This window comes from Ranitomeya variabilis, chromosome 2, assembly GCF_051348905.1.
Source record: "Ranitomeya variabilis isolate aRanVar5 chromosome 2, aRanVar5.hap1, whole genome shotgun sequence".
Lineage (NCBI taxonomy): Eukaryota > Metazoa > Chordata > Amphibia > Anura > Dendrobatidae > Ranitomeya > Ranitomeya variabilis.
Window position 1 is genome coordinate 234,327,462 of NC_135233.1, and position 26,182 is coordinate 234,353,643.

At 49.8% G+C, this 26,182-nt stretch overlaps 2 protein-coding genes across 14 annotated transcripts in view; one reads left to right on the plus strand and one right to left on the minus strand.

The window, feature by feature from the left end:
- Positions 1 to 7,183, minus strand: part of ZNF618 (zinc finger protein 618) — a 229,253-nt gene extending 222,070 nt beyond the window's left edge. For 2 of the 3 annotated variants that reach the window (XM_077284028.1, XM_077284025.1), the window contains exon 1: positions 7,047 to 7,183. The gene's annotated coding sequence lies outside the window, so the exon portion shown is untranslated. The remainder of the gene's footprint in view (positions 1 to 7,046) is intronic. The other variant, XM_077284026.1, reaches the window with a different exon arrangement.
- Positions 7,184 to 7,273: 90 nt separating this feature from the next.
- Positions 7,274 to 23,476, plus strand: ARAF (A-Raf proto-oncogene, serine/threonine kinase). 11 transcript variants are annotated; one of them, XM_077284036.1, is made up of 17 exons: positions 7,274 to 7,383; positions 8,263 to 8,307; positions 10,928 to 11,177; positions 11,280 to 11,383; positions 11,847 to 11,949; positions 12,030 to 12,181; positions 13,417 to 13,497; positions 13,587 to 13,728; positions 14,511 to 14,538; positions 15,091 to 15,209; positions 16,666 to 16,868; positions 16,944 to 17,120; positions 17,307 to 17,353; positions 17,678 to 17,796; positions 17,875 to 18,006; positions 21,174 to 21,308; positions 22,450 to 23,476. In XM_077284036.1, exons 3-17 carry the CDS (start codon positions 10,935 to 10,937, stop codon positions 22,588 to 22,590), a joined length of 1,926 nt encoding a protein of 641 aa, XP_077140151.1. In that variant the 5' UTR covers positions 7,274 to 7,383; positions 8,263 to 8,307; positions 10,928 to 10,934; the 3' UTR covers positions 22,591 to 23,476. The 11 variants fall into 11 exon arrangements, with proteins under 11 accessions (XP_077140151.1, XP_077140158.1, XP_077140150.1 ...); XM_077284043.1 differs by having other exon boundaries at positions 13,590 to 13,728; XM_077284035.1 differs by having other exon boundaries at positions 7,337 to 7,383; positions 8,263 to 8,329; positions 13,590 to 13,728.
- Positions 23,477 to 26,182: the final 2,706 nt, after the last annotated feature.

A 26,182-nucleotide genomic window follows, 5' to 3' on the forward strand; every position in this document is an offset into this window, starting at 1 on the left:
AGATACGTAGGTGGTGGTGTCGGCTGGTTCACAACACTGGAGCCTTTGCTACGCTGTGTAGAATGGCTGCTGGACCGGGTATTGCGAGTGTCGGCGGAGGACCTCTTCCTTTGTACATCCGGCTTACGCTGGTGGTGGCGCTGCTGCTGCGGGTGCAGCGGCTGGAGCTGCTGATCGCTGTCCTCCATGGCTGTGGACGGCATACAGCAATGACTTGCTCCTCACTCCTCTTTTTAAACCTGGTGCCAACACCAGCCCCTCCTCCAAGGCTGCGTCACCGGGAAAGCGCTGATCTCCATTTTTTTTTTTCTTCCTTCTCTTCTGCGCATGCGCGCACTGCCCGGGACCCGGAAATGCAAAGGCACTATATGCCCATCTGCTTGCTGTCTTCCTGGCGTCCGGGTCCCTGAAGCCCCTACCTCGTATCCGGAGTGGCGGCTGCGCTTCCCCCACACACTCTGCAGACCCATCGGTCCCAGCAGTGGCGGCTTCGGACACCGCACCAGCCGGAACAGGGGCCTCCCCGCTGCCATAACCCGACTGGCCGGCTCCGGGTTCTCAGGTACCGATTCCTAGGAGGTTCCCCGTCAGGGACAGGAAACCAAACTGATGCAGGGGAGAGGTACCGCCCTTTTATCCTATAGGTTTCCTGTCCCTGAAGGGCGGATCCCCTCTCTCTCTGGTAGTGCTGTCATGGGTCGACTGAGAAATATCATTCAATTTAGCGTCAGCTCTGTGTTATAGCAGTACCTTTCATACCCCCTGACCTTTGATGACTAAATATCTTTTTAATCTCTCCGGTGTTGTATGTAAATTTACTCGATCCGATGGGCGGGGCTTATTCGCGGGAAATGTACGTGAACGCAGGAATGAAGAAAAATAAATGCATAGCGCAAGACAGGAGGTGGCGAGAGAAGACGAATAAGCCCGCCCATCGGACCAAACACCGGATTGGCCGCTGCGGATTCACAGCAGTTTTCCATGTAAACCTATGGAAAACCAAATCCGCAGTGCACATAGTGTAGAAAATACTGCGCGGAAACGCTGCGGTTTGTTTTCCACAGCATGTCAATTCTTTGTGCGGATTCCGCAGCGTTTTACACCTGCTCCTCAATAGGAATCGGCAGGTGTAAAACCGCAGGTGAAATCCGCACAAAAAACCCAGGAAATCCGAGGTAAATCGCAGTGCGTTTTACCTGTGGATTTTTCAAAAATGGTGCAGAAAAATCCGCAACGTGGGCACATAGCCTTATTCTGTACGTTTCCTGTCCCTGATGGGCGGATCCCCTCTCTCCGTGGCACTGTCAGGGGGGACTGAGAAAAAAAATTGTCATTTTTTCCATTCTTTGCAGTTAGAGATGTGGTATTGGTGTTAAGGTTGTGTTGAGGTTGGGGTTAGGGGTGTGTTAGGGATGGAGTTAGATTTGGGGGGTTTCCACTGTTTAGGTACATCAGGGGCTCTCCAAACGAGACATGGTGCCCACCATCGATTCCAGCCAATTTTGCGTTCAAGTTAAACGGTGCTCCCTCCCTTCTGAGCCCTGCCATGCTCCCAAACAGTGGATAATCCGAAAATACGGGGTATCGGCGTAATCAGGAGAAATAACACAAACAATTCTGTGCTCCCTTTTCTCCTGATACCCTTGTGAAAATAAAAAAAGTTTGGGTTTAAGAAAAAAATGTTGTGAAAAAGTTGTCATTTTTCCTTCCAAATTGCTGAAGCACCTGAAGGGTTAATAAACTTCTTGAATGTGGTTTTGAGCACCTTGATGGGTGCAGTTTTTAGAATGGTGTGACTTTTGGGTTTTTCTGTTATATTGACCCCCAAAGTCAAAAAAGTGGTTTTGTAAATTTTGTTGGAAAAATGAGAAATCGTCAAAATTTTAACCCTTATAACGTCATAACATTTTTTTAGGCTGAAAGTGACCCTCTCGGCTTATACTCGAGTCATTGTCCCTGGGGGGTTGGCGGGGGAGAGGCGGCTGTGACATACTTACCTGCTCCTGGCGAGGTCCCTGCATCTCCGGTCTCTGACAGCGTCTTCCAGCTTTGAGCGGTCACATGGTACCGCTCATTACAGTAATGACTATGGACCCGACTCCACTCCCATAGGGGTGGAGCCACATATTCATTACTGTAATAAGCGGTAATAGTGACCGCTCAAGGCTGGAAGAAGCTGTCAGCACCCGGAGATCGGAGATGCAGGGACCTCACCAGGAGCAGGTGAGAATAATGGGGAGGGGAGCGCAGCGCTGCGCGATATTCACCTCTCCTTGTTCGGGGTGCCGCTCCGTTTTCCGCGTCCTCTGCAGTGACGCTCAGGTCAGAGGGCGCGATGATGTGGTTAGTCCGCGCACTCTGCCTGAACGTTAGTGCAGAGGACACGGAAGACACAGCGGCGCCGGAACGAGGACCAGTGAGTATTCAAGTGCTGGGGGCCTGAGCGACGAGAGGTGAGTATGTGATTTTTGTTTTGATTTTTTTTTTTTTTTTAATAGCAGCAACAGCATATGGGGTAAATATCTCTATGGAGCATCTTATGGGGCCATAATCAGCATTTGTGCAGCACTATATGGGGCAAATATCTTTATGGAGCATCTTATGGGGCCATAATCAACATTTGTGCAGATTGTAAAAAACGGATGCACTGGGTCCGTGGTTTTGACGGATCAGTCGAGGCTATGTGCACACGTTGTGTATGCGTATTCGCTGCATTTTTCCGCTGCGAAAATGCATACACAACACAACCCATGTTACCTTCTGGCGTTCCCCGCAGCCTTCCTGATGCTCCCGTTCCGCAGTAATGCCTTGTGAGTCAATGACCTGTGATGGCATATTAGTCTCACGAGACGATACATCATCGGGTCATTTCGCAAGGCATCACTGGGAACAGGAGCATCACGAGCATCGGGCAGGCTGCGGGGGACGCCAGAAGGTGAGAATATCACGATTTTTTATCATTATATCTTTTTACTATTGATGCTGCGTTGTCTCAGCGATTTTACGACGGATCCAGTGCACGACGGATGAAACGGAAGGCCATCCATCACAATTCGTCGCAAATACAAGTCTATGAGAAAAAAACGGATCCAGAAGAAACACTTGCTGGATCCATTTTTTCACAAAACAACGCATTGTGACGGAAAAAGAAAGACGGAAGTGTGAAAGAAGCCTTACATGAAGTACAAAATATCACGAAAAACCAGTCTCAGAATCAGTGGGATCCGTTGAAGCGTTCCAGAGTTATTACCTCATAAACTGACAGTGGTAAGAACTGTAAAAATTGGCCTGGACTAAGGATTAAAGAAACCTGTTTTTTTTTTTCACAGTGCTCTCTTTGGCTGTGATTTTTTTTTAAGACAGAAAAAAACAAAACCTCTTTTGAGCATTTTTTTTTTACAGCCTGAGGTGTTTATTTCAAAGATCAATGATTCTTCTCATTTGCAAAATAAATAATCCCACGGTTTGGTCAGTTTTTACAGTAATTTTCTAGTTGTTTTTTCAGTCAATAAATGGAAAAAAAACCTTATATTTTCAAGCAACACAGAAAAACAATGTAAAAAGCGCGCGCTCATTCCCGTCGGCGCTCATTCTCGTCAGCGCTCATTCCCGTCAGCGCTCATTCTCGTCAGCGCTCATTCCCGTCGGCGCTCATTCCCGTCAGCGCTCACTCCCTATGAACGAGCTCGCTGATTCTCAGAACCGAAACACGGACAACCCCTGAATTCAGGGCCGGACTGGCCATAGGGCACTTCTGGCAAATGCCAGAAGGGCCGGTGCCAGTGGTGGGCCGCTCAATCCGCCGCCCCCGCATTCAACTATACCGGCGTATAGACGCCGGTACAGTTGAATGCAATGATGGAGGAGAGCGTCTACAGACGCTCCTCTCCCATCATTCCCCGCTCTGCCTCTGACACTGCGGGTGCGCGATGACGTCATATCATCGCGCACCTGCTGTGTCCCGGGCAGACTGCAGCTGCTGAGACAGGAGCAGGAACCAGGAAGCAACGCTGGGCACGAGGAGAGGTGAGGAGAGTTTTTTTTTTTCTGTACTGTGGGGCCATTCTCGGAGGAGGTGAGGGGAGGAAGAGAAGAGATGTGGGCTGTATATAGCTCTCTGTGGGCTGTGCTCTGTGCTGTATACTGCTGTGGGCTGTATATAGTTCTCTGTGGGCTGTGCTCTGTGCTGTATACTGCTGTGGGCTGTATATAGTTCTCTGTGGGCTGTGCTCTGTGCTGTATACTACTGTGGGCTGTATATAGTTCTCTGTGGGCTGTGCTCTGTGCTGTATACTGCTGTGGGCTGTATATAGCTCTCTGTGGGCTGTGCTCTGTGCTGTAGACTACTGTGTGCTCTGTGCTATATATAGTTCTCTGTGGGCTGTGCTCTGTGCTGTATACTGCTGTGGGCTGTATATAGTTCTCTGTGGGCTGTGCTCTGTGCTGTATACTGCTGTGGGCTGTATATAGTTCTCTGTGGGCTGTGCTCTATACTACTGTGGGCTGTATATAGCTCTCTGTGGGCTGTGCTGTATACTACTGTGGGCTGTATATAGTTATCTGTGGGCTGTGCTCTGTGCTGTATGCTACTGTGGGCTGTATATAGTTCTCTGTGGGCTGTGCTCTGTGCTGTATATAGTTCTCTGTGGGCTGTGATCTGTGCTGTATACTACTGTGGGCTGTATATAGTTATCTGTGGGCTGTGCTGTATGCTACTGTGGGCTGTATATAGTTCTCTGTGGGCTGTGCTCTGTGCTGTATATAGTTCTCTGTGGGCTGTATATAGTTCTCTGTGGGCTGTGCTCTGTGCTGTATGCTACTGTGGGCTGTATATAGTTCTCTGTGGGCTGTGCTCTGTGCTGTATATAGTTCTCTGTGGGCTGTGCTCTGTGCTGTATACTACTGTGGGCTGTATATAGTTCTCTGTGGGCTGTGCTCTGTGCTGTATACTACTGTGTGCTGTATATAGATCTCTGTGGGCTGTGCTGTATATAGTACTCTGTGGGCTGTGCTCTGTGCTGTATACTACTGTGTGCTGTATATAGTACTCTGTGGGCTGTGCTGTATATAGTACTCTGTGGGCTGTGCTGTGTATAGTACTCTGTGGGCTGTGCTGTATATAGTACTCTGTGGGCTGTGCTGTATATAGTACTCTCTGGGCTGTGCTGTATATAGTACTCTCTGGGCTGTGCTGTATATAGTACTCTCTGGGCTGTGCTGTATATAGTACTCTCTGGGCTGTGCTTTATATAGTACTCTGGGCTGTGCTGTATATAGTACTCTGGGCTGTGCTTTATATAGTTCTCTGTGGGCTGTGCTGTATATAGTTCTCTGTGGGCTGTGCTGTATATAGTACTCTCTGGGCTGTGCTGTATATAGTACTCTCTGGGCTGTGCTTTATATAGTACTCTGGGCTGTGCTGTATATAGTACTCTGGGCTGTGCTTTATATAGCTCTCTGTGGGCTGTGCTGTATATAGTTCTCTGTGGGCTGTGCTGTATATAGTTCTCTGTGGGCTGTGCTGTATATATTACTTTGTGGGCTGTGCTGTATATATTACTTTGTGGGCTGTGCTGTATATATTACTCTGTGGGCTGTGCTGTATACTACTGTGTGGACTGTGCTGTATACTTCTACGTGGGCTGTGCTGTATACTACTGCGTGGTCTGTGCTGTATACTACTGTGTGGTCTGTGCTGTATACTGCTGTGTGGGCTGTGTTATCTACTACGCGAGCTGTGCTATAGTATGCAGGCTGTGCTGTATACTATGCGGTTTGTGCTATATAATATGCGGGCTTTGCTATATACTATGGGGAGTATATTATATTCTATGGGGGAGGCCATGTTATGTACTATGTGGCTGTGTTATATACTATTGTGGGGGTATATTATTTTCTATGGGGGAGGCTGCGTTATATACTATGGGGGGCTGCATTATATTCTATGGGGGGCTACATTATATATTATGGGGAGGTGGGCTGTATTATATTCTATGGGGGTTACATACTCTGGGGTGGCTGCATTATACTCTGTGGGGTGGCTGCATTATACTCTGGGGTGGCTGCATTATACTATATGTGGGCTGCATTATACTGTATCGAGGACTATGGGGAATACGTTATACTATATGAAGAACTATGGGGTGCATTATACTATGGGAAGAGAATTGTACTACATGGATGACTGTGGCGGTGCATTATACTATATGGAGCACTATGAGGATTGTATTATGCTATATGGAGGACTATGAGGATTGTATTATGCTATATGGAGGACTATGAGGAGTGTATTATACTATGTGGAGGACTGAGCAGTGTATTTTAATATATGGAGGACTATAGGGAGTGTATTATACTATATGGAGGACTATGGAGCACATTATAATATATGGAGGACTATGGGGTGTATTTTACTAAACAAGTAAAATGCTGCATATTTGGATTGTTTTTGCTGGAACAAAAAGCCTTGTTGTCAGCAGCACATTGCCAGTGTAAACTGTAGATGTGCTGCTGAAAACATGATACTGTATGGTGATCTATTAGTGATCGTTCTGTCTCATCATTATTCCTCAGCTGGTGGAAAGAGGCCGGGAAACAAGCGTTGAACAACTTCAGTATTGTCGATCAAACTCGTTTAGCGGCCTGAACTCAGCGCACGTAAATACAACAGAAAGGCTTCTGTGTGATGTGCAATATGTTAGCATTTGGGGACCCATTTTAAACTTTGCCTAGGGCCCCACTTTGCCTAAAACCGGCCCTGCCTACAAGTGTACAAAGGTATTATACAGTCACCATGTGACAAGTGGGCCTGTGTAACTTCAAATGCCAGGGCTGAATTTTAGTCCCAGTCCGGCCCTGCCTGAATTCGTCACATCTGGAAGAGAAGGGGAAACCGCTGGAAAGTGCCGTGTGCACAGGCTCCTGCCAGAGCTCCCTCAGCACACACTCGCACGTTTTCGAGACTTTTTGTCGCGTTTCCATGTCAAAGCAGATGGTGACAGAAAACCAGTCATATCCAGTGAGAAAACCGCAAAAAACAAACCCACTTCAGTAAAACCCCTCTCCTCAGACACCGTGTGGACCCCGAGACTGCGGCCATGTCCTCCAGTCTGAGGTATCCATCCATTCCATTCCCCTCATGCAGAGAACCACCGCCGACACTCCGTCTCCTGCAGGTTTATCGTATTACGTCACCACCGAGCACGCCCCGCCCTCTCCCGTGACGTCACTGCCGCCCTCTTCCTCCTCTTTGGCCCTGGGAGGAACCGAGAGACGTTTGATTGACGTTCCCTTCCACCAATAGCATGCGGCGGAGAGCAGGGCGCAGGAGGGGGCGGGACCGGGACGTGCTCCGTGTGACATGGCGGCGGCTCCCAGCACCGGGTGAGTGAGAAAAGGCCGGCGTGACGTCAGGAAGTAATGACACATCCAGTACTGACTGTGCTGTAAGCGCCCCGGATCCATGACACGGTGCGAGCCTGTGTGTAGCGACATTCCTGTGTTTAGCGACATTCCTGTGTGCACCGTGTCCTGTCTGCGAGGGCCGGACCTGTAATCACCGGATAACGGGGCCGTGCCGGAACAGTGGCATTCTGCACCTGCTCTATTCCGACAATGCCTTATTTCCTCGCCATTTTCCAGCTCTCTGCTTGCTGTCAGTGTATGGGGCCTGCAGCTCTAGATCTGTTCCCTCTAAACTATAACTCTCCGGCTGCTTTGCATACTACAACTCCCAGCATGACCTGATACCTTCTGACGAGGCATGCTGGGAGCTGTAGTTCTGTGACTGCTGAGGAGTCGCGGATTGTGATCACTGCATATGGCTGCTATGTTGTTCCTACGCACACACCTGCGCGCTGCAGGGGACTATTAAAGGGGAAGTCCACAGCTTTAGTTATGGCCCTCTGCCTGCTCACCTGGGATTTCCATGTCTGGGAGACCAGAAGAGCTCCGGAGGGACGGGTGACTACAGACAGGGCGCTGTGCTCATTTCTGGGGCAGCCGTATTATGGCAGAACGGGTGGTAAGATTTCACCCATGGCGTTGGCTCGATCTGACAATGTGGCTCTGGGGTGTGCACCCTGCTCTGGAGCCACTATTAATCCAATAACCAACCATTCTGCAGCTCTGATTGGCTCCTCTTCCTCTATAATCCCCCACCTTGTAATCACTGGTTGTAATGATCTCTCCAGCCACTAGGAGCAGTGACGCAGGCTTTTGACTGCTGATTTTACCTATTAACTCTCTACACTCCTCTTCCAGATAGCGCATAGTGAAGGCTGAGGATAAGAGACTGTGCCCAGCAAGGTGAGAACATGGCTCAGTACAGGTATTGTTTGCAACATGCTTATTTCCTGCATGTCTGCATCTCTGCCCACAGGCTCCTCCCTCCGGTCTCCTCCCTCCCCCTCCCCCTCCCCCTCCCTCCCCCTCCCTCCCCCTCCCTCCCCCTCCCTCCCCCTCCCTCTCCCTCCCCCTCCCCCTCCCCCTCCCTCTCCCTCCCCCTCCCTCTCCCTCCCCCTCCCTCTCCCTCCCCCTCCCTCTCCCTCCCCCTCCCTCCCCCTCCCTCCCCCTCCCTCCGGTCTCCTCCATCCCTCCCCCTCCCTCCGGTCTCCTCCATCCCTCCCCCTCCCTCCCCCTCCCTCCGGTCTCCTCCATCCCTCCCCCTCCGGTCTCCTCCATCCCTCCCCCTCCCTCCGGTCTCCTCCATCCCTCCCTCCAGTCTCCTCCATCCCTCCCCATCCCTCTCCCTCCCTCCGGTCTCCTGCCTCCGGTCCCCTCCCTCCCCCTCCGGTCCCCTCCCTCCCTCCCCCTCCGGTCCCCTCCCTCCCTCCCCCTCCGGTCCCCTCCCTCCCTCCCCGGTCCCCTCCCTCCCTCCCCCTCCGGTCCCCTCCCTCCCTCCCCCTCCGGTCCCCTCCCTCCCTCCCCCTCCGGTCCCCTCCCTCCCCCTCCGGTCCCCTCCCTCCCTCCCTCCCCCTCTGGTCCCCTCCCTCCCTCCCCCTCTGGTCCCCTCCCTCCCTCCCCCTCCCTCCCCCTCTGGTCCCCTCCCTCCCCCTCCCTCCCTCCCCCTCCCTCCCCCTCTGGTCCCCTCCCCCCCTCCCCCTCTGGTCCCCTCCCTCCCTCCCCCTCTGGTCCCCTCCCTCCCCCTCTGGTCCCCTCCCTCCCTCCCTCCCCCTCTGGTCCCCTCCCTCCCTCCCTCCCCCTCTGGTCCCCTCCCTCCCTCCCTCCCCCTCTGGTCCCCTCCCTCCCCCCCTCCCCCTCTGGTCCCCTCCCTCCCCCCCTCCCTCTCTGGTCCCCTCCCTCCCCCCCTCCCCCTCTGGTCCCCTCCCTCTCTCCCCCTCTGGTCCCCTCCCTCTCTCCCCCTCTGGTCCCCTCCCTCTCTCCCCCTCTGGTCCCCTCCCTCTCTCCCCCTCTGGTTCCCTCCCTCTCTCCCCCTCTGGTCCCCTCCCTCTCTCCCCCTCCCTCTGGTCCCCCCCCTCCCTCCCCCCCCTCCCTCCCCCTCCCTCCCTCCCCCCCTCTGGTCCCCCCCCTCCCCCCCTCACTCTCTGGTCCCCTCCCTCTCTCCCCCTCCCTCTCTGGTCCCCTCCCTCTCTCCCCCTCCCTCTCTGGTCCCCTCCCTCTCTCCCCCTCCCTCTCTGGTCCCCTCCCTCTCTCCCCCTCTGGTCCCCTCCCTCTCTCCCCCTCTGGTCCCCTCCCTCTCTCCCCCTCTGGTCCCCTCCCTCTCTCCCCCTCTGGTCCCCTCCCTCTCTCCCCCTCCGGTCCCCTCCCTCCCTCCCTCCCCCTCCGGTCCCCTCCCTCCCTCCCCCTCCGGTCCCCTCCCTCCCTCCCCCTCCGGTCCCCTCCCTCTCTCCCCCTCTGGTTCCCTCCCTCTCTCCCCCTCCCTCTGGTCCCCCCCTCCCTCCCCCCCTCCCTCTCCCTCCCTCCCCCTCCCTCCCCCCCCCTCCCTCCCCCCCTCTGGTCCCCCCCCTCCCCCCCTCACTCTCTGGTCCCCTCCCTCCCCCCCTCCCTCTCTGGTCCCCTCCCTCTCTCCCCCTCCCTCTCTGGTCCCCTCCCTCTCGTCCCCTCCCTCTCTCCCCCTCTGGTCCCCTCCCTCTCTCCCCCTCTGGTCCCCTCCCTCTCTCCCCCTCTGGTCCCCTCCCTCTCTCCCCCTCCGGTCCCCTCCCTCTCTCCCCCTCCGGTCCCCTCCCTCCCTCCCTCCCCCTCCGGTCCCCTCCCTCCCTCCCCCTCCGGTCCCCTCCCTCCCTCCCCCTCTGGTCCCCTCCCTCCCTCCCCCTCTGGTCCCCTCCCTCCCTCCCCCTCTGGTCCCCTCCCTCCCTCCCCCTCTGGTCCCCTCCCTCCCCCTCTGGTCCCCTCCCTCCCTCCCCCTCTGGTCCCCTCCCTCCCAGGCTCCTCCTCTCCTTCCTCTTTTTCCCTCCCAGGCTCCTCCTCTCCTTCCTCTTTTTCCCTCCCAGGCTCCTCCTCTCCTTCCTCTTTTTCCCTCCCAGGCTCCTCCTCTCCTTCCTCTTTTTCCCTCCCAGGCTCCTCCTCCTCCTTCCTCTTTTTCCCTCCCAGGCTCCTCCTCTCCTTCCTCTTTTTCCCTCCCAGGCTCCTCCTCCCCTCTTACTCCTTTCCCGGCCCCTCTGAATGGCTGATTTTGACAGTCCCCTTTAAGCTGCCTGTGGCTGTCAGTCCCGCTGCTCCCCCATCTCTCCACCTCCCACTTTCTGTTTTATGACTCCCCTCTCCTCCATCTGCCACAGTTATTGTTCCGCCAAATGGCTCAGACAGGCGGATCTTTTTCTCCTGTGCGAGAGATGCAGCTCGATAGCAAGCTTCGGGCAGTGGGTGAGCGTGGCCAAGGAGAAGGCAGGCGGAGGACCTCACTTCTGGGCGAGAGCAGGAGTCCTGTCCTTCACCCTGGCTCTAAACCGCTCTCTTTTGTTTGCAGTGTCCCAATGAAGCGATCCCATACCCCACCGGCGAACATTGCCAATGGCGCTCTGCGCTCCCTGTCTCAGGAACTCGGCAAAGGAAGCGCCGTCATGTTGTCGGCAGCCGTCCTGGAGCTACCAAGTCCTGGGGGGCGAGGACTGCTTCCCCAAGAGGGACCCCGAGGATCGCAGAGTGAAGTGACAGCCGCAGAAGGGAAGTCTGGGGGCACCGTCAAAGTCTATCTGCCCAACCAGCAGAGGACAGTGGTGAGTCAGACCTGGAGGCATCAGGGTATAGGGGGTGGAAGAGATGGATGGATATTACATGGAGCCATCACTATACTTCTTGCTGTCCGTGTCTGTTTCCAGGTGAATGTCCGTCCGGGGATGACCGTCTACGACTCCCTGGATAAGGCGCTGAAAGTGCGTGGCCTGAACCAGCAGTGCTGTGCGGTGTATCGCCTGCTACACGGGTACGGAGCAGGGTGACGGACCTCCGGCTGGTTATATACTGGCGCGGGGCTTATCGTGTGGAGCGCATCCTCCTCCTCCTTAGTGACGGATGTGAGGACACACTCGGCTCTGCTGCATCGCTGTTCAGCTCCATATGGGTGGCTCTCGCTCAGCGCTGCCTTCCCCGCGTGTTGGCAGCTCGGCGTTACCTTCCCCTAACACTTCTCTCCCAGCATTGGATGCAGTTATGTAACGCCATGCTGCTGCAGGTTCATTTTTTATTTATTTCTCTCCTAGACGCCATCACTGGCCTCGTAAATAAGTGAACCCCTGTGCTGCACAGCAGTGCTGTCATGGGGCTGCAGATAGAACTGCCCTCATTTCTCCCTAGTTACATGTTACTGAAGATTGACAACCATATTGGATGCCACTTAAAGGGGAAGGTGCAAACCGTATCAAGTAATATGACCTATTTCCCTGCAGACGAAAAACCCTCACAGACTGGGAGACGGACATCACGCCACTGGTGGGGGAGGAGCTGATGGTGGAGGTCCTGGCTGACGTCCCACTGTCCATGCACAATTTTGTGAGTTCTCCATCTGTGCACCCGGGTTCTGTCTTTCTGCCGCCGCCATCATCTCATTTTCCCACAATGCCTTGCTGCAGGTACGGAAAACCCACTTTAACCTGGCGTTCTGCGACTTCTGCCTCAAGTTCCTGTTTCATGGTTTTCGCTGTCAGACCTGCGGGTACAAGTTTCACCAGCACTGCAGCAGTAAGGTGCCCACCGCCTGTGTGGATATAACCAAGCTGCCCAAGTAAGAGCCACCGCCCCCGACAGCCCGGTTACCATGCATGCTTACTAATACACTTGATATTTCAGGCCTGCAGCATTATCAGCATTTCACCTTCCTGTCGGTGAATGGCAGGAACGGTATCCTGATTGTAGTGAGTGAAGCGTGGAAGTCTAAAGACTTCACATTCAGAAGAGATCTTTATGGAAAAATAGATTACAATTCTACACTGTGCGTTTAAATAATAAACAAAGAGGAAAAATATAGAGCAATGATTTATTCAAAAAAACCTTTAATATTATAAATAGTACATATAACAAATATCAATAGTAAATGGCTAAGACACAGGATGAATGCCCGAAAATGCGTTTAAATAGCGGTCTGGCTCCATTTTTCTGATACAGACTTCTGAAAGACATGGAGATGAGTTATGAAATTTATGCAAACACCACAAGGGGGAGCTAACTGCAGACAGAATCTTATCATATATCTCTGTATACAGGGAGCTCCCCCTAGTGGTGACTGCAGACAGAATCTTATGTATTTCTGTATACAGGGAGCTCCCCTAGTGGTGACTGCAGACAGAATCTTATGTATTTCTGTATACAGGGAGCTCCCCCTAGTGGTGACTGCAGACAGAATCTTATGTATTTCTGTATACAGGGAGCTCCCCCTAGTGGTGACTGCAGACAGAATCTTATGTATCTCTGTATACTGGGAGCTCCCCCTAGTGGTGACTGCAGACAGAATCTTATCATGTATCTCTGTATACTGGGAGCTCCCCCTAGTGGTGACTGCAGACAGAATCTTATCATGTATCTCTGTATACAGGGAGCTCCCCTAGTGGTGACTGCAGACAGAATCTTATGTATTTCTGTATACAGGGAGCTCCCCCTAGTGGTGACTGCAGACAGAATCTTATGTATCTCTGTATACTGGGAGCTCCCCCTAGTGGTGACTGCAGACAGAATCTTATTATGTATCTCTGTATACAGGGAGCTCCCCCTAGTGGTGGCTGCAAGTAGAAAGAATCGTACCATGTAGCACTATGGCTCTGCAGAATTTTTTGAACTCTGAGCATTATAAAGACATATTATAAAATTAATCAGAATTTTGGATATAAATATTGAAAAAATTATGCGACAAATTGTGCAGAAAGTTGGGCACACAGACGCCACTCACGGCAGCCACATGAGGTACAGATCTCGCTCTTTACCCACCGCCCGATTCCTAATGCCTCTTGTTTGCTTGTCCTTTAGACCAGTACCCAGTTGTCAGGATTATTATTACGATCATTCCCCTGGCATTATCCATGAACCCTACACCCCACAGCCATCCAGGTAATGACGCCTCCATACTGTCCTCGTCACATCTGTGTCATTCTGTGTTGATGTCCCTGGTTCCCAGCCCATTCCATCTCTCCCTCCAGCAGCCCCCGGACACAGCACCCTGGAGCTGCATCCTTTTCATTCCCCAGCGAGGGGCAACCCCTGCAACGGCATCGCTCCACCTCCACCCCCAACGTTCATATTGACAGCACCACTGGTCCGGTGGATAACAGCGTCATTGAGGTACCCTGTCAGGAAGGGAGCGGCTGTGCTATTAGTGTAGACCCCGTTGTATTGGAGGTAGAGAGGGCCATGAGCATAGACCACTGGGCATTGACAATGGCAGGGGGCATTCATTTTTATAATGTTTTATATCCGGTCAGAGCACATCTTATTTGTTAGGGTTGCTTCCAAGTGCTCTGGAGCACCCTGCATCACATGTAATACCACATTTTTCCTGTAGTGGCCGCTGCAGGATATATGTGTCCCTGTGGTGCCCCCTCTGATCACCAGGGGTTTATGTGCCATGATCTCAGCTGAGGCATGGACCAGCGTCCATGGGGTATCAGTCCTGTTTAGTAGTTATTTATGGGCATTGCCAAAATGCGCCCCTTTAAATTAGGGCTCGACTAACAGGCACCACTGTGCCCTCTCTAATGGCTGACGTTGAGAACCCTTTCATCTCCCAATACGTCTCTTCATATGATGATACTGTCCAGGGTGGGAAGGGCTGTCCGGGCCCCTAGTACCAGGTATTACAGGTGGGTGTCGGTGGGACGTGGGCTACTAGACAGACGTAGACCCCAGTCAGCCATGTCCATTCATATTCAGACATCACTGCCCTCCTCCTCTTGGAATTCATCTATAACTCTCGCCGCGTCTGGAACCGAGGATTTGTTATAACACTATTATATGGATTCAATTCTTGGGGAGGTCTGTAGAAGCCGCTGCTTCCCTCTCAGACAAGGAGTGGACCCCCAAATGTATCATTGGATCATTCATTGTCACATTTTTCTTTTTGTTAGGAGGCATTAAGGAATGCAGCAATCTCTCGTGAGTTATGTTTCCTCTATGTATAGACCCCCATATCCTCCCCTCTCAATCCAACGCCCACTGTATAGACCCCTAAACCTCCCCCTTCCTATCCAATGCCTACTGTATAGACCCCAGTGTATCCTTCCTCTCCATCCTGCAGCCCCCCATCCCCTGTATAGATCACACTGTATTCTCTGTCCATTCTCCGCTTTTCTGTCCACTGTATAGACCCCAATATCCTCCCCTCCTTCTAGTGCCTTGTTCCCTGTAAAGAGCCATCTGTTTTCCTTTTCTCCATCCAGCGTCCCCTGTATGTTCACCTGTGTCCTCCTCTCTTCATGCAGTGCCCCTGTTCCCAGTATGGACCCCTGTGTCCTCTCTCCATACTGTGCCCGCATTCCCTCTATAGACCACTGTGTGTCCTCCTCTCTCCAGCCATCACTTCCGTCACCTGTATGAACCCCTCTGTATCCTCCTTTCAGCCACCCCACCCAGAATAGACCCCTGTGTGTCCTCCTCTCCGTCCAGCGCCCTTTGGTCTGTACATAACATTAAATCTTTTATTTTCAGCAAAGGATGGAACCCCCAAAACTGTCCCCCCTGTTGGCAGTAAGTCCCCACCAGCCAAGTCGCCTGTGGAGGCCCCAAGAGACCGTAGGACTTCGTCTTCTGATGATAAGAAGAAAGTGGTGAGTGATGGATATTTAATTGAAAGGAGAAACTCTTCAGATTGCCCCCCACTTCGATGTGCGGCGCGGGCTTAACCTCTTCACGACCTTGGATGTATAGGTACAGCCAGGATTGTGTCTCTCCCATTGATGCAGACTCTGGCACTGAGCCCGCATCTTTTCCTGTGCAGGACAGCTGATGCGAACAGCTGTCATGTGCCTCTAACAGCCACGAGTGAATCCGAGATCCACCCGCGGCTGCTAACAAGTTAAAAGGGATAGCCGGAATTTTAGAGAAAAAAAATGTGCCAAAGACGTAACAGGCAGGTAGTTGGTACCTACATGCCTGTTTGCCCAGTGCCGTTCTCCACTGGCACAGAGCGGTCACAGACATCTGCTGACATCATGTCAACAGAGCAACCGTTTATTTTCCTGTTTACAGGGCGGGACTGGTGTCATGCTGATTGACAGCTGGCTCCCAGCTGCCTATTAGGGAGAAGTCAGCTGTCAATCAGCATGACATCAGTAGTCCCACCCTGTCAACAGGAAGAGAAACCACTGCTCTGTTGACAAGGAGAAGCTGAAACTCTGGCAGGAGTGGTCAATGACTGGCGCTGGGGACAACTGACAAGTAGTTGCCTTTGTTAGCAACTACGTGTTCATTAAAGTACTGGATAACCCATATAAATGACATTGTGAATCTCTGACCGTGGCATTTAACATATGCCTGGTGGAAGCGTGTCACAAGACCTACCCATTGGCCTCCGTCACGTGATTGCGGGGTGCCGATGGGTTGTTATGACAGTTGGTGGTCTGCAGAAGATCCCCGTGCCTGTCATTGTAAATCTTCTCTGAATTCCGGCCCATGGTGGAGCCGTGGCCCGCGTTCATAGAAGATCATCATTTATGCTGAAGCCCTGCAATGTCTAGCACAAGGGGACTATTGCAGACAGTAAAAAAAAAACATAACGTAAAAGGAAAAAAAATAAGTTCAATTCACCCCACTTTTGCTCCATCCAAAATAATACAATTTAAAAAAAATACACATATTTGGTATCTCTGTGTTCAGAAACGCCCAATCAATCAAAATGTAAAGTAAATTAATCAGATCGGTAAACGATGTAACAAGAAAAAAAAAATCAAAACACCAGAATTATGTTTTTTTTTGGCTGCCACAACCTCCAGCTTCTTTGAGTCCTCTGCTGCCATTACTGCCCATCGGCACCCCATGATCACAGTGGATATGAGATTGGAGGATCCGATATTAATGCCAGTATCTATCAGAGAAACAGCCATGATCAGAGTTATCTCCTATCCTAGCCGCTTCAGCAGGAGTCCCTCTGTATATTACTGATGGCTGCATATAAAGCAAGCTCTACTCCGAAGCCCATTCCCCCCCGACACCTGCTGTACATGTACACTGGGGGTCCTACACGTCATGTAAATGACGCCCTTGGTTCCCTCCTTTCTCCTCTAGAAACAGTTGGGTTACCGGGACTCCAGCTACTACTGGGAGGTGAACTCCAGCGAGGTGGTGATACTAAAGCGCATTGGCACAGGCTCCTTTGGCACGGTGTACAGAGGCAAGTGGCATGGTGACGTAGCCGTCAAGATCCTCAAAGTGACCAATCCAACCGCAGAGCAAATCCAGGCCTTTAAGAACGAGATGCAGGTTCTCAGGTGAGGAAGGGGTCTCATCCCGGGGAAGACCACCCTTCCCGAAATCTGTCCACTAACACTTCCCCCCCCTTACAGGAAAACGCGTCACGTCAACATCCTCCTCTTCATGGGCTTCATGACAAAACCCACCTTTGCAATAATCACCCAGTGGTGCGAGGGGAGCAGCCTGTATCGCCACCTGCACGTCATCGAGACGCGATTTGACGTTTTCCAGCTGATCGACATCGCACGACAGACGGCGCAGGGGATGGAGTAAGTAATGAGCTCCTCTGTGGGGTCCGAACGCCCCCCTATACCATAATGAATCCAAGCCAGAAAATAGCCTCATAGCCGACCTACTACACCCCTGGGGGCTCCTCCGAGCCTCCGTCTGGCCTCCCCTCTATCAGGGCGTAACTTTTCAGCCTCTTATAATTTTTCACTTATTTTTTTTCTTAGCTACCTCCATGCGAAGAATATCATCCATCGTGATCTGAAATCCAACAGTATCCTTTCACCCCGCACTTTTTTTTTTTTTTTCTTTTAAAGGGTTTTTCTTAAGGGAGCACTATGGATAGGCCTAATACATTTTATTTATTCTAAGGGGCGGTGCAATATGTCATGCTCCACCCCCTTATGACCTACAGCGCCACCAAAGGTGAACAGAAGCATTACACAATTCCTATTGAAACCAACGGGCGTCTGTGTACTTCGCTGGGTTCTGCAGAGCGATAGAGACGCTCTTGGCAGCCGGTCACTTGCTGATTGAGGGTCATACATGGAGGAAACCCTTGCTGTTGACTCGTTTTCCTCCTTAACTGAGTGTGCAGACATCTTCCTTCACGAGGGGCTCACCGTGAAGATTGGAGATTTTGGGTTGGCCACGGTAAAGACGCGATGGAGTGGATCACAGCAGGTGGAGCAGCCCAGTGGTTCCATCCTATGGATGGTGAGCTCGTCACTCCGCCGCTTTGTGACTTGCTGTGTATTCTTGCTCCCGCGCTGATGGTTTCTCCCTTTTTTCCAGGCCCCGGAGGTGATAAGGATGCAGGAGAATAGTCCGTACAGCTTCCAGTCTGATGTCTACGCCTACGGGGTGGTGCTGTACGAGTTGATGGCCGGACTGCTACCCTATGCAAATATCAACAACAGAGACCAGGTGATGAGCAGAGGCTTCTGTGACTTGCAGTACAAAGATGTCATGGCTCCATTCTCCACGGGTAGTGTTGCTCAGCCAGCAACTTATTTGTTAAAAACTACAACTCCCAGTATGCCTAACAGCATTTGGTTGTAAGCGCATATTGGGAGTTCTTCTGGACGGGGGTGGGATTTAACCCCTTAACTATCGCCGATACCCCTTTTAACGGCAGCAGTTAAGGGTACTTATTCCTCAGCGCCACTTTTTAACGATGATGAGAAATAAGGGTATAGAGCCCCCCAGCGTTGGAAAATTCCTGGGATCTCGCCTACCGGGGAGACCCTGGAGAACATGATCAGGGCCGTTTTTTACTGTCCCCTGTAATGTGTTCGCCGTTATACACCGAATAACAGCGATCACAAAAAGTCTGATTTTTCCATTTATTTCTCTTTCCTCTGATATGTTAGATTATATCAGAGAAGAGAGAAATGGGGTCCCCCATGTGTTAATCACCTAGAGCAGATAAAAAACTGCGCCTCAGATGGTATCTCTATCCGGTGAGAATAGCTCGCTTCTCCCCAAATTATTCCCCCCTTTGCTGGAGAAGGTTGCATTTAAAAAGGTTCCTTGAGCCATTTGTGGTGGGACTGTCTGATAATTCTTCCATTCTGGCTTAGGGTTTTTGATCTGTGCTCACACATTTTAGGCCAGAGAATACCCCCAGAACCCAGTCTGGCGGTCTTACATCTTGGTCTGGACAAGATGGGGACGGTTCTTTCACATATTCTGATATCTGCAAGATTTTGTGTTGCTGCAAATTTTAAGTCCTCGAACTCTCCCTGTATTCAAGAGCTTATTAACAGGGTAAATTCTTTCAATATGAATACTTACTAACTTCTTCCCTTAAGCAGAAGGAAAAAAGAATTTGATCTTGGGCCCTCTGGCTGGATTCTTCCTTAGCAGCCCCTCTATTGGCCATAATAGATCATGCCCTTCCATACTGAGTCTAGACTTGCTTGATACTAGGCCCTTTCCTTTCTACTTCCTCAGTATCATTGTTAATTTGTTTTAGGTCTGTTGCTAGTCACACTCAACACCTTCCTTCCCCCCACCTGCTACCCTTGGCTTTGTTTGTATTTCCCCTTATAACAAAATGAGAGTTTGGACTCAAGTTGGTGCAGGTCAAACTGTTTAGCTCATAATCCTGTGGTTTTAATTTGATATGTGTTGTTGATCTGTGACTCTGCATTTATTGTACTCTGCTGCGTTTTGCTCCAAAAGATTTTGGATTTAAAAAAAAAAAAAGAAAAAAAAGAAATGGGATCCCCCAAGCCCCCCACATTGCGATACCTCCGCCATCCCCCGGCCTTCCGCGTCACCTTCCTGGAAATAAATGGTGGTCGCATACGCAGTGCGCAAGCCGAGATCTGCTGGCCAGTACCCGGCACAATAAGGAATTTCTCCTATTCGTTCCTTTTGATCACTGATAGACCCTACCACAGTGATTAAAAAAAAAATAGTAAATCAAATCCCTCTTTGTTGCCCCCTTAGATAAAAATTATAAAATAAAAAGAATTGCATTTTTTTCCATTCTTTGTAGTTGGGGTTGGAATTGGGAAGGTTTACAAAAGTTAAAACAAAACTGATGCTGACATGATGGCTAGTGTTGAGTAGAGATGAGTGAATATCTTCGGCTCCCTCCTTATTCGGCAAGCTATAGCGCTTACCGGAGAAGCTGCAGAGGGAACCCGGATACATGGAGCGCGCCGGCTGATGAGCTGTCCGGCACCGCAGCTGCATGTGTCACAGCTGTGTGACAGTCACACCACATGTATGAAGAGCCCAACACACAGGCAATCCATGCATGTGGTGTGACAGTTACACAGCTGTGACACATGCAGCTGCGGTGCCGGAGAGCTGATCAGCCGGCGCGCTCCATGTATCCGGGTTCCCTCTGCAGCTTCTTCGGTAAGTGGTATTACTTGCCGAATAAGGAGTGGGCCGAAGATATTTGCTCCTCTGTAGTGTTGAGCACAAGTGCTCGTTACTCGAGTATGCACGGAGGATCACAGATCCCCACATTTTATTAATTTTTTTTTTTGGATGAGGTGGGGACTCGAGCTCCTGATGCAAACTGTAGTAGCGAGCACTTGCGCTCAACACTAATGACGACATATTCAATATGACAACCTAATGTTATCAAATTCTGTGTATTACCTGTGAGTTCAAAATGCTTACTATACCCCTGGACAAATTCCTTTAGGGGTGTGGTTTCCAAAATGGGGTCACTCATGGGAGGTTTCCACTGTTTAGGCACATCAGGGGCTCTCCAAATGCCACATAGCATGCGCTAATTATTTCAGGAAATTGTACATTCAAAAAGTTAAATGGCGTTCCTTCCCTGCCGTGCGCCCAGTGGTTTTCCCCCACATATGGGGTATCTGCGTATTTAGGAGAAATTGCACAACAAATTTTGAGGTCCATTTTCTCTTGTTACCCTTGTGAAAGTAAAAAAAAAATTGGGGTCTAAAGTAAAACTTTTTGTGAAAAAATGAAATGTTAATTTTTTTTCCTTTCACATTGCTTCAGCTCCTGTGAAGCACCTGAAGGGTTAATAAACTTCTTGAATGTGGTTTTGACTACCTTGAGGGGTGCAGTTTTTAGAATGGTGTCGCTTTGGGGTATTTTCTGTCATAAAGACCCCCTCAAAGTCACTTTAAATGTCATGTGGTCTCTAAACAAAAAATATATGATTTTGTAAATTGTTGGAAAAATGAGAAATTACTGATCAACTTTTAACCCTTATAACTTCCTAACAACAAAAAAAATGTTTCCAAAATTGTGCTGATGTAAAGTAGACTAATTTAAGGGTACAAAAATTAAATTAGAAAAATGCTAAATTTTCAACATTTTTGCCAAATTTCTGTTTTGTTTTTTTTTTCAAAAATAAATGCAAGTCATATTGAAGAAATGTTATCACTAACGTGAAGTACAATATGTCACGAAAAACATTTTCATAATCAGCAGGATCCGTTGAAGCGTTCCAGAGTTATAACCTTATAAAGGGACAGTGGTCAGAATTGTAAAAATTGCTCTTTCCGTTAGTGTTTACAACTCGCATGGTCGTGAGTTGAGCACATAGTGCAAAGTGAAGGCTCCGCATAATCACCGTACTATCACATCCTCAGATCATCTTCATGGTCGGACGCGGATACCTCACTCCTGACCTCAGTAAAGTCTCGAACAATTGCCCCAAAGCCATGAAAAGACTTCTAGCAAATTGCCTGAAATTCAAGAGGGATGAGAGGCCGCTGTTCCCACAGGTGAGCACAGTGTTACTGGATGTACACAGTGACTGCACCAGCAGAATAGTGAGTGCAGCTCTGGGGTATAATACAGGAGGTAACTCGGGATCAGTAATGTATGTACACAGTGACTGCACCAGCAGAAGAATAGTGAGTGTTTCTTCTGGAGAATAATACAGGATGTAACTCAGGATCAGTACAGGTTCAGTAATGTGATGTATGTACACAGTGACAGCACCAGCAGAATAGTGAGTGCAGCTCTGGAGTGTAATACAGGATGTAACTAAGGATCAGTACAGGATCAGTAATGTATGTACACAGTGACTGCACAAGCAGAATAGTGAGTGCTGCTCTGAAGTAATAATACAGGATGTAACTCAGGATCAGTAATGTAATGTATGTACACATTGACTGCACCAGCAGAATAGGGAGTGCAGCTCTGGAGTATAACACAGTATGTAACTCAGGATCAGTACAGCATAAGTAATGTATGTACACAGTGACTACACCAGCAGAATAGTGAGTGCAGCTCAGGAGTATAATACAGGATGTAACTCAGGATCAGTACAGCATAAGTAATGTATGTACACAGTGACTACACCAGCAGAATAGTGAGTGCAGCTCAGGAGTATAATACAGGATGTAACTCAGGATCAGTACAGGATCAGTAATGTATGTATCCAGTGACTGTGCGAGCAGAATAGTGAGTGCGGTTCTGGAGAATAATACAGGATGTAACTCAGGATCAGTAATGTAATGTATGTATATAGTGACTGTACGAGCAGAATTGTGAGTGCAGCTTTGGAGTATAATACAGGGTGTAACTCAGGATCAGTAATGTATGTACACAGTGACTGCACCAGCAGAATAGTGAGCGCAGCTCTGGAGTATAATACAGGATGTAACTCCGGATCAGTAATGTGATGTATGTACACAGTGACAGCACCAGCAGAATAGTGAGTGCAGCTCTGGAGTATAATACAGGATGTAACTCAGGATTAGTACAGGATCAGTAATGTAATATATGACACAGTGACTGCACCAGCAGAATAGTGAGTGCAGCTCTGGGGTATAATACAGGATGTAACTCAGGACCAGTAATGTATGTACCTGTCATTTGAGGGTCACATTTACATGGATTCTCACGTCTCTCTTTTAGATCCTTTCTTCTATTGAGCTGTTGCAGCGAGCTCTCCCAAAAATTGAGCGCAGTGCATCCGAACCCTCACTTCATCGAGCGGTGAACTCTGAGGACCTCAACCCCTTCTTGATTAACACCCTGCGCCTCGTGCCTCAGTGATCAGCGTCCTCCATGTTTCTATTCCGAGGTGGCAGTATCTCTAATTCTGGGGCCTTGTTCGGCATTTCTGTCCTGTCCTCCATGGTCTCCTAACTCGTCGTCCTCTTCCTCACTAGACTTTTCTTCCCTCGCTGCTTCTCTTCTCTGGGGGTGTTTCCCAGTCGTCTTAAAAACTATGAGGTGAATCGTCGTCGTCTTCTTCTAAGATGCTCATGGCTACAGAAAGTGGGATCTTCTGATGGAGAGAACCACAAGCTGCTACTGTGTGGAAACCAAACTGTATCGGGGAGCACTTGCCAACGTTCTCAGAGACATTTTATCATTTTTTGATAGAAGCTCTCCTTTAAGGTTTCCCATAATGCACTGTGACAAAATCTGGGCCTTTGGGAACCAATATTAATGCAAATTATTTTCCCTGAGCGAATCAAACTATACCATGCCCCTCCCCCTGTCCATGGGGCATGGCCGAATGTCAGGCCCCGCCCCTGAATCATTTTGCATTTCCTATTCTGAGACTGTCATGAGCTGCAAGTCCAAGAGGGGGAAGATATTTATTTCTACACGTGCCTGATTTCTTCTCTCCGAGAATCTTCTGCAGTTTTTTTTTTTCCGTTAATTGGGGAGAATTATTTGTAAAAACTCAGATTTAATGATTTTTTTTTTCCTGGCATCAAGTTTCGTCACATGTGAAGTCGCCGTCTTCTGCTGTGAGGACGGATGTGGGTGGTGAGGAGGGGGTTACATTGAGCCTGGTCATGCTTGAGAATCCCATAAATTAAACTGTACGGTGAGGGAAATCTGAATGCATTGAATATACGGATGTGTAATATATATATAGTTTTAAATAAAATAAGTTTGGTGTAAAAAAATAAATAAATAAAAAGGTTTCTTTGCCTCTGAAATCGAAGAAACTGCACCCTGTGATCTGCGGAACTGAAGAAAACTCCTACGTTCCATGCTTCACAGATACAAACTCTCTCCCCACAACATTATATTTCATTTAGTGAAGAGTCAAATGGGCAAAGTCACTCAGTGATTCACAACCTCCACCATGAGTAGGACTACCCTTATCACGTTCTTCCACCATGACTAGGACTGCCCACATGACTTGCCTTCTCCATGAGTAGGACCACCCACATGACTTGCCTCCTCCATGACTAGGACCGTCCACATGACTTGCCTGCTCCATGACTAGGACTGTCCACATGACTTGCCTCCACCATGACTAGGACCGTCCACATGACTTGCCTCCACCATGAGTAGGACCGCCCACATGACTTGCCCCCACCATGAGTGGGATTGCCCACATGACTTGCCTCCACCATGAGTAGGACCGCCCACATGACTTGCCTCCACCATTAGGATTGCCCACATACCTTGCCTCCACCATGAGTAGGACCGCCCACATGACTTGCATCTACTATGTTGGACCGCTCATATGACTTGCCTCCACCATGACTAGGACCGCCCACATGACTTGCCTCCACCATTAGGATTGCCCACATACCTTGCCTCCACCATGAGTAGGACCGCCCACATGACTTGCATCTACTATGTTGGACCGCTCACATGACTTGCCTCCACCATGACTAGGACTGCCCACATGACTTGCCTCCACCATGAGTAAGACCACCCACATGACTTGCCTCCACCATGAGTAGGAACTCCCACATGACTTACCTCCTCCATGAGTAGGACCACCCACATGATTTGCCTCCTCCATGAGTAGGACCGTCCACATGACTTGCCTCCACCATGAGTAGGACCGACCATATGACTTGCCTCCACCATGAGTAGGACCGTCCACCTGACTTGCCTCCACCATGAGTAGGACCGCCCACATGACTTGCCTCCACAATGAGTAAGATTGCCCACATGACTTGCCTTCTCCATGAGTAGGACCACCCACATGACATGCCTCCACCATGAGTAGGATTGCCCACATGACTTGCCTCCTTCATGAGTAGGACCGCCCACATAACAGTCTGCAGTCTGAAGATCAGAATCCTATACTCTAGGAGGAGTGTGGTGGAATAGGCTGAGCACACAGTGACCCTTTGTATAACACTCTCAGTGATCCCACCACCTCCAGGAAACAAATTATCCCACCACATGGCATTTGTAGGATAACACATCTCTGTCTGTCACTACGTCCCTCGGTTACTGGCTTCTAAGGCCCCAAGTGGACAGTGGCCATATTGGGAACAATAGACTCGATAGGATACAGAAAAGACAATCGAACCATGGAAAAGGAATAAAGCCAAACCTGATCTGACCCTGAGCAACTAAGGCCCCTTTCACATATCAGTTTTTTTACTGTCAGTCACAATCCGTTGGCTCGATGGATCCATCGTAGATTGTGAAAAACTGATGCAACGGATCAGTTTTTTAGATGATCCCGACTAGTGGATCTAGCTAATTGGATCGGAGCATGCTCAGTTAAAAAAAAAAAACATTCCGTTGCCGGATTCCGTCATTTGATGGATCCGGCGCCATAGGCTTCCATTCTAGCAAATGACGGATCCGTCACTGTCCATTTTTTCGACGGACACAAAAAACGTTACTTTGTCCATTGTTTCCGGCCGCAGGACAAACAATTTACGACGGATCTGGCGAACGACGGATGAAACGTGTGGCCATCCGTTGTTAATACAAGTCTATGAGAAAAAAACGGATATGTCGGCATCAGTCGCCGGATCCCTTTTTTTCAAAAATTTGACGGATTGTGACTGATGGCAAAAATCTGATATGTGAAAGGGGCCTAATGGTGACAAATAAGGAGCGTCCTCACCCATGTGGTGCTCTTCATGTCAGGTGAGGGATACTTCATCCTGGAGTGGTCATCTGGGATGCAGTATAGCCCTGTAGACCCCTGCAGTGGCTACATCTTGCTCCCGCCCTGATAAGGGCAGTCCACAACCGGCCCTATATTGGGGGCCCTGCACTCTTACCTTATTACACGTCCTGACGTGTTTCTTCCAAGTAATTCCTCAGGGGACTAAACACTTGTATCAAGGAGTAAGGTTATCTAAAGGTCTAGGAGCAGTGTAATCAAGGGTCCCTCCACTCTGTTCTTGCGGAGAACGAATCAGTCAGAAGACCAAATATATAAAGGGTGGATTGTCATAGAAAATATCAAAAATCTCTGAAGTCACTCATATCCTCACTCTCTCCTTTTTTCACACCGATTTCCAGTAAGAATAACAGAGGACTGATACCAAACCCCTATTCTTCCTCCCCCCTCCCATTTGCAGAAAGGAATCAGGAGCTAGCAATGTAAAGCTGCTGGTATGTAAAATGGCAGTGTACCAAGAGATGTGACCCATCCTAATTAATCAAGACGCCGCCCTTTTGCGTTTTAGTTTTTCGCTCCCCTCCTCCAGAGCCATAAGTTTTTTATTTTTCCGTCAATATGGCCATGTGAGGGCTTATTTTTTCCCGATGAGTTGTACTTTTGAACGACATCATTGGTTTTACCATGTCTTGTACTAGAAAACGGGGAAAAAATTCCAAGTGTGGTGAAATTGCAAAAAAAGTGCAATCCCACACTGGTTTTTTGTTTGGCTTTTTTGCTAGGTTCACTAAATGCTAA

Excerpts from the sequence above, each read along its gene's own strand:
- ARAF (XM_077284033.1), top strand. Across the intron at positions 11,950-12,029 it reads CACTGTCCATGCACAATTTT|GTACGGAAAACCCACTTTAA; the intron begins GTGAGTTCTCCA and ends GCCTTGCTGCAG. Across the intron at positions 17,121-17,306 it reads CAGACGGCGCAGGGGATGGA|CTACCTCCATGCGAAGAATA; the intron begins GTAAGTAATGAG and ends TTTTTTTCTTAG.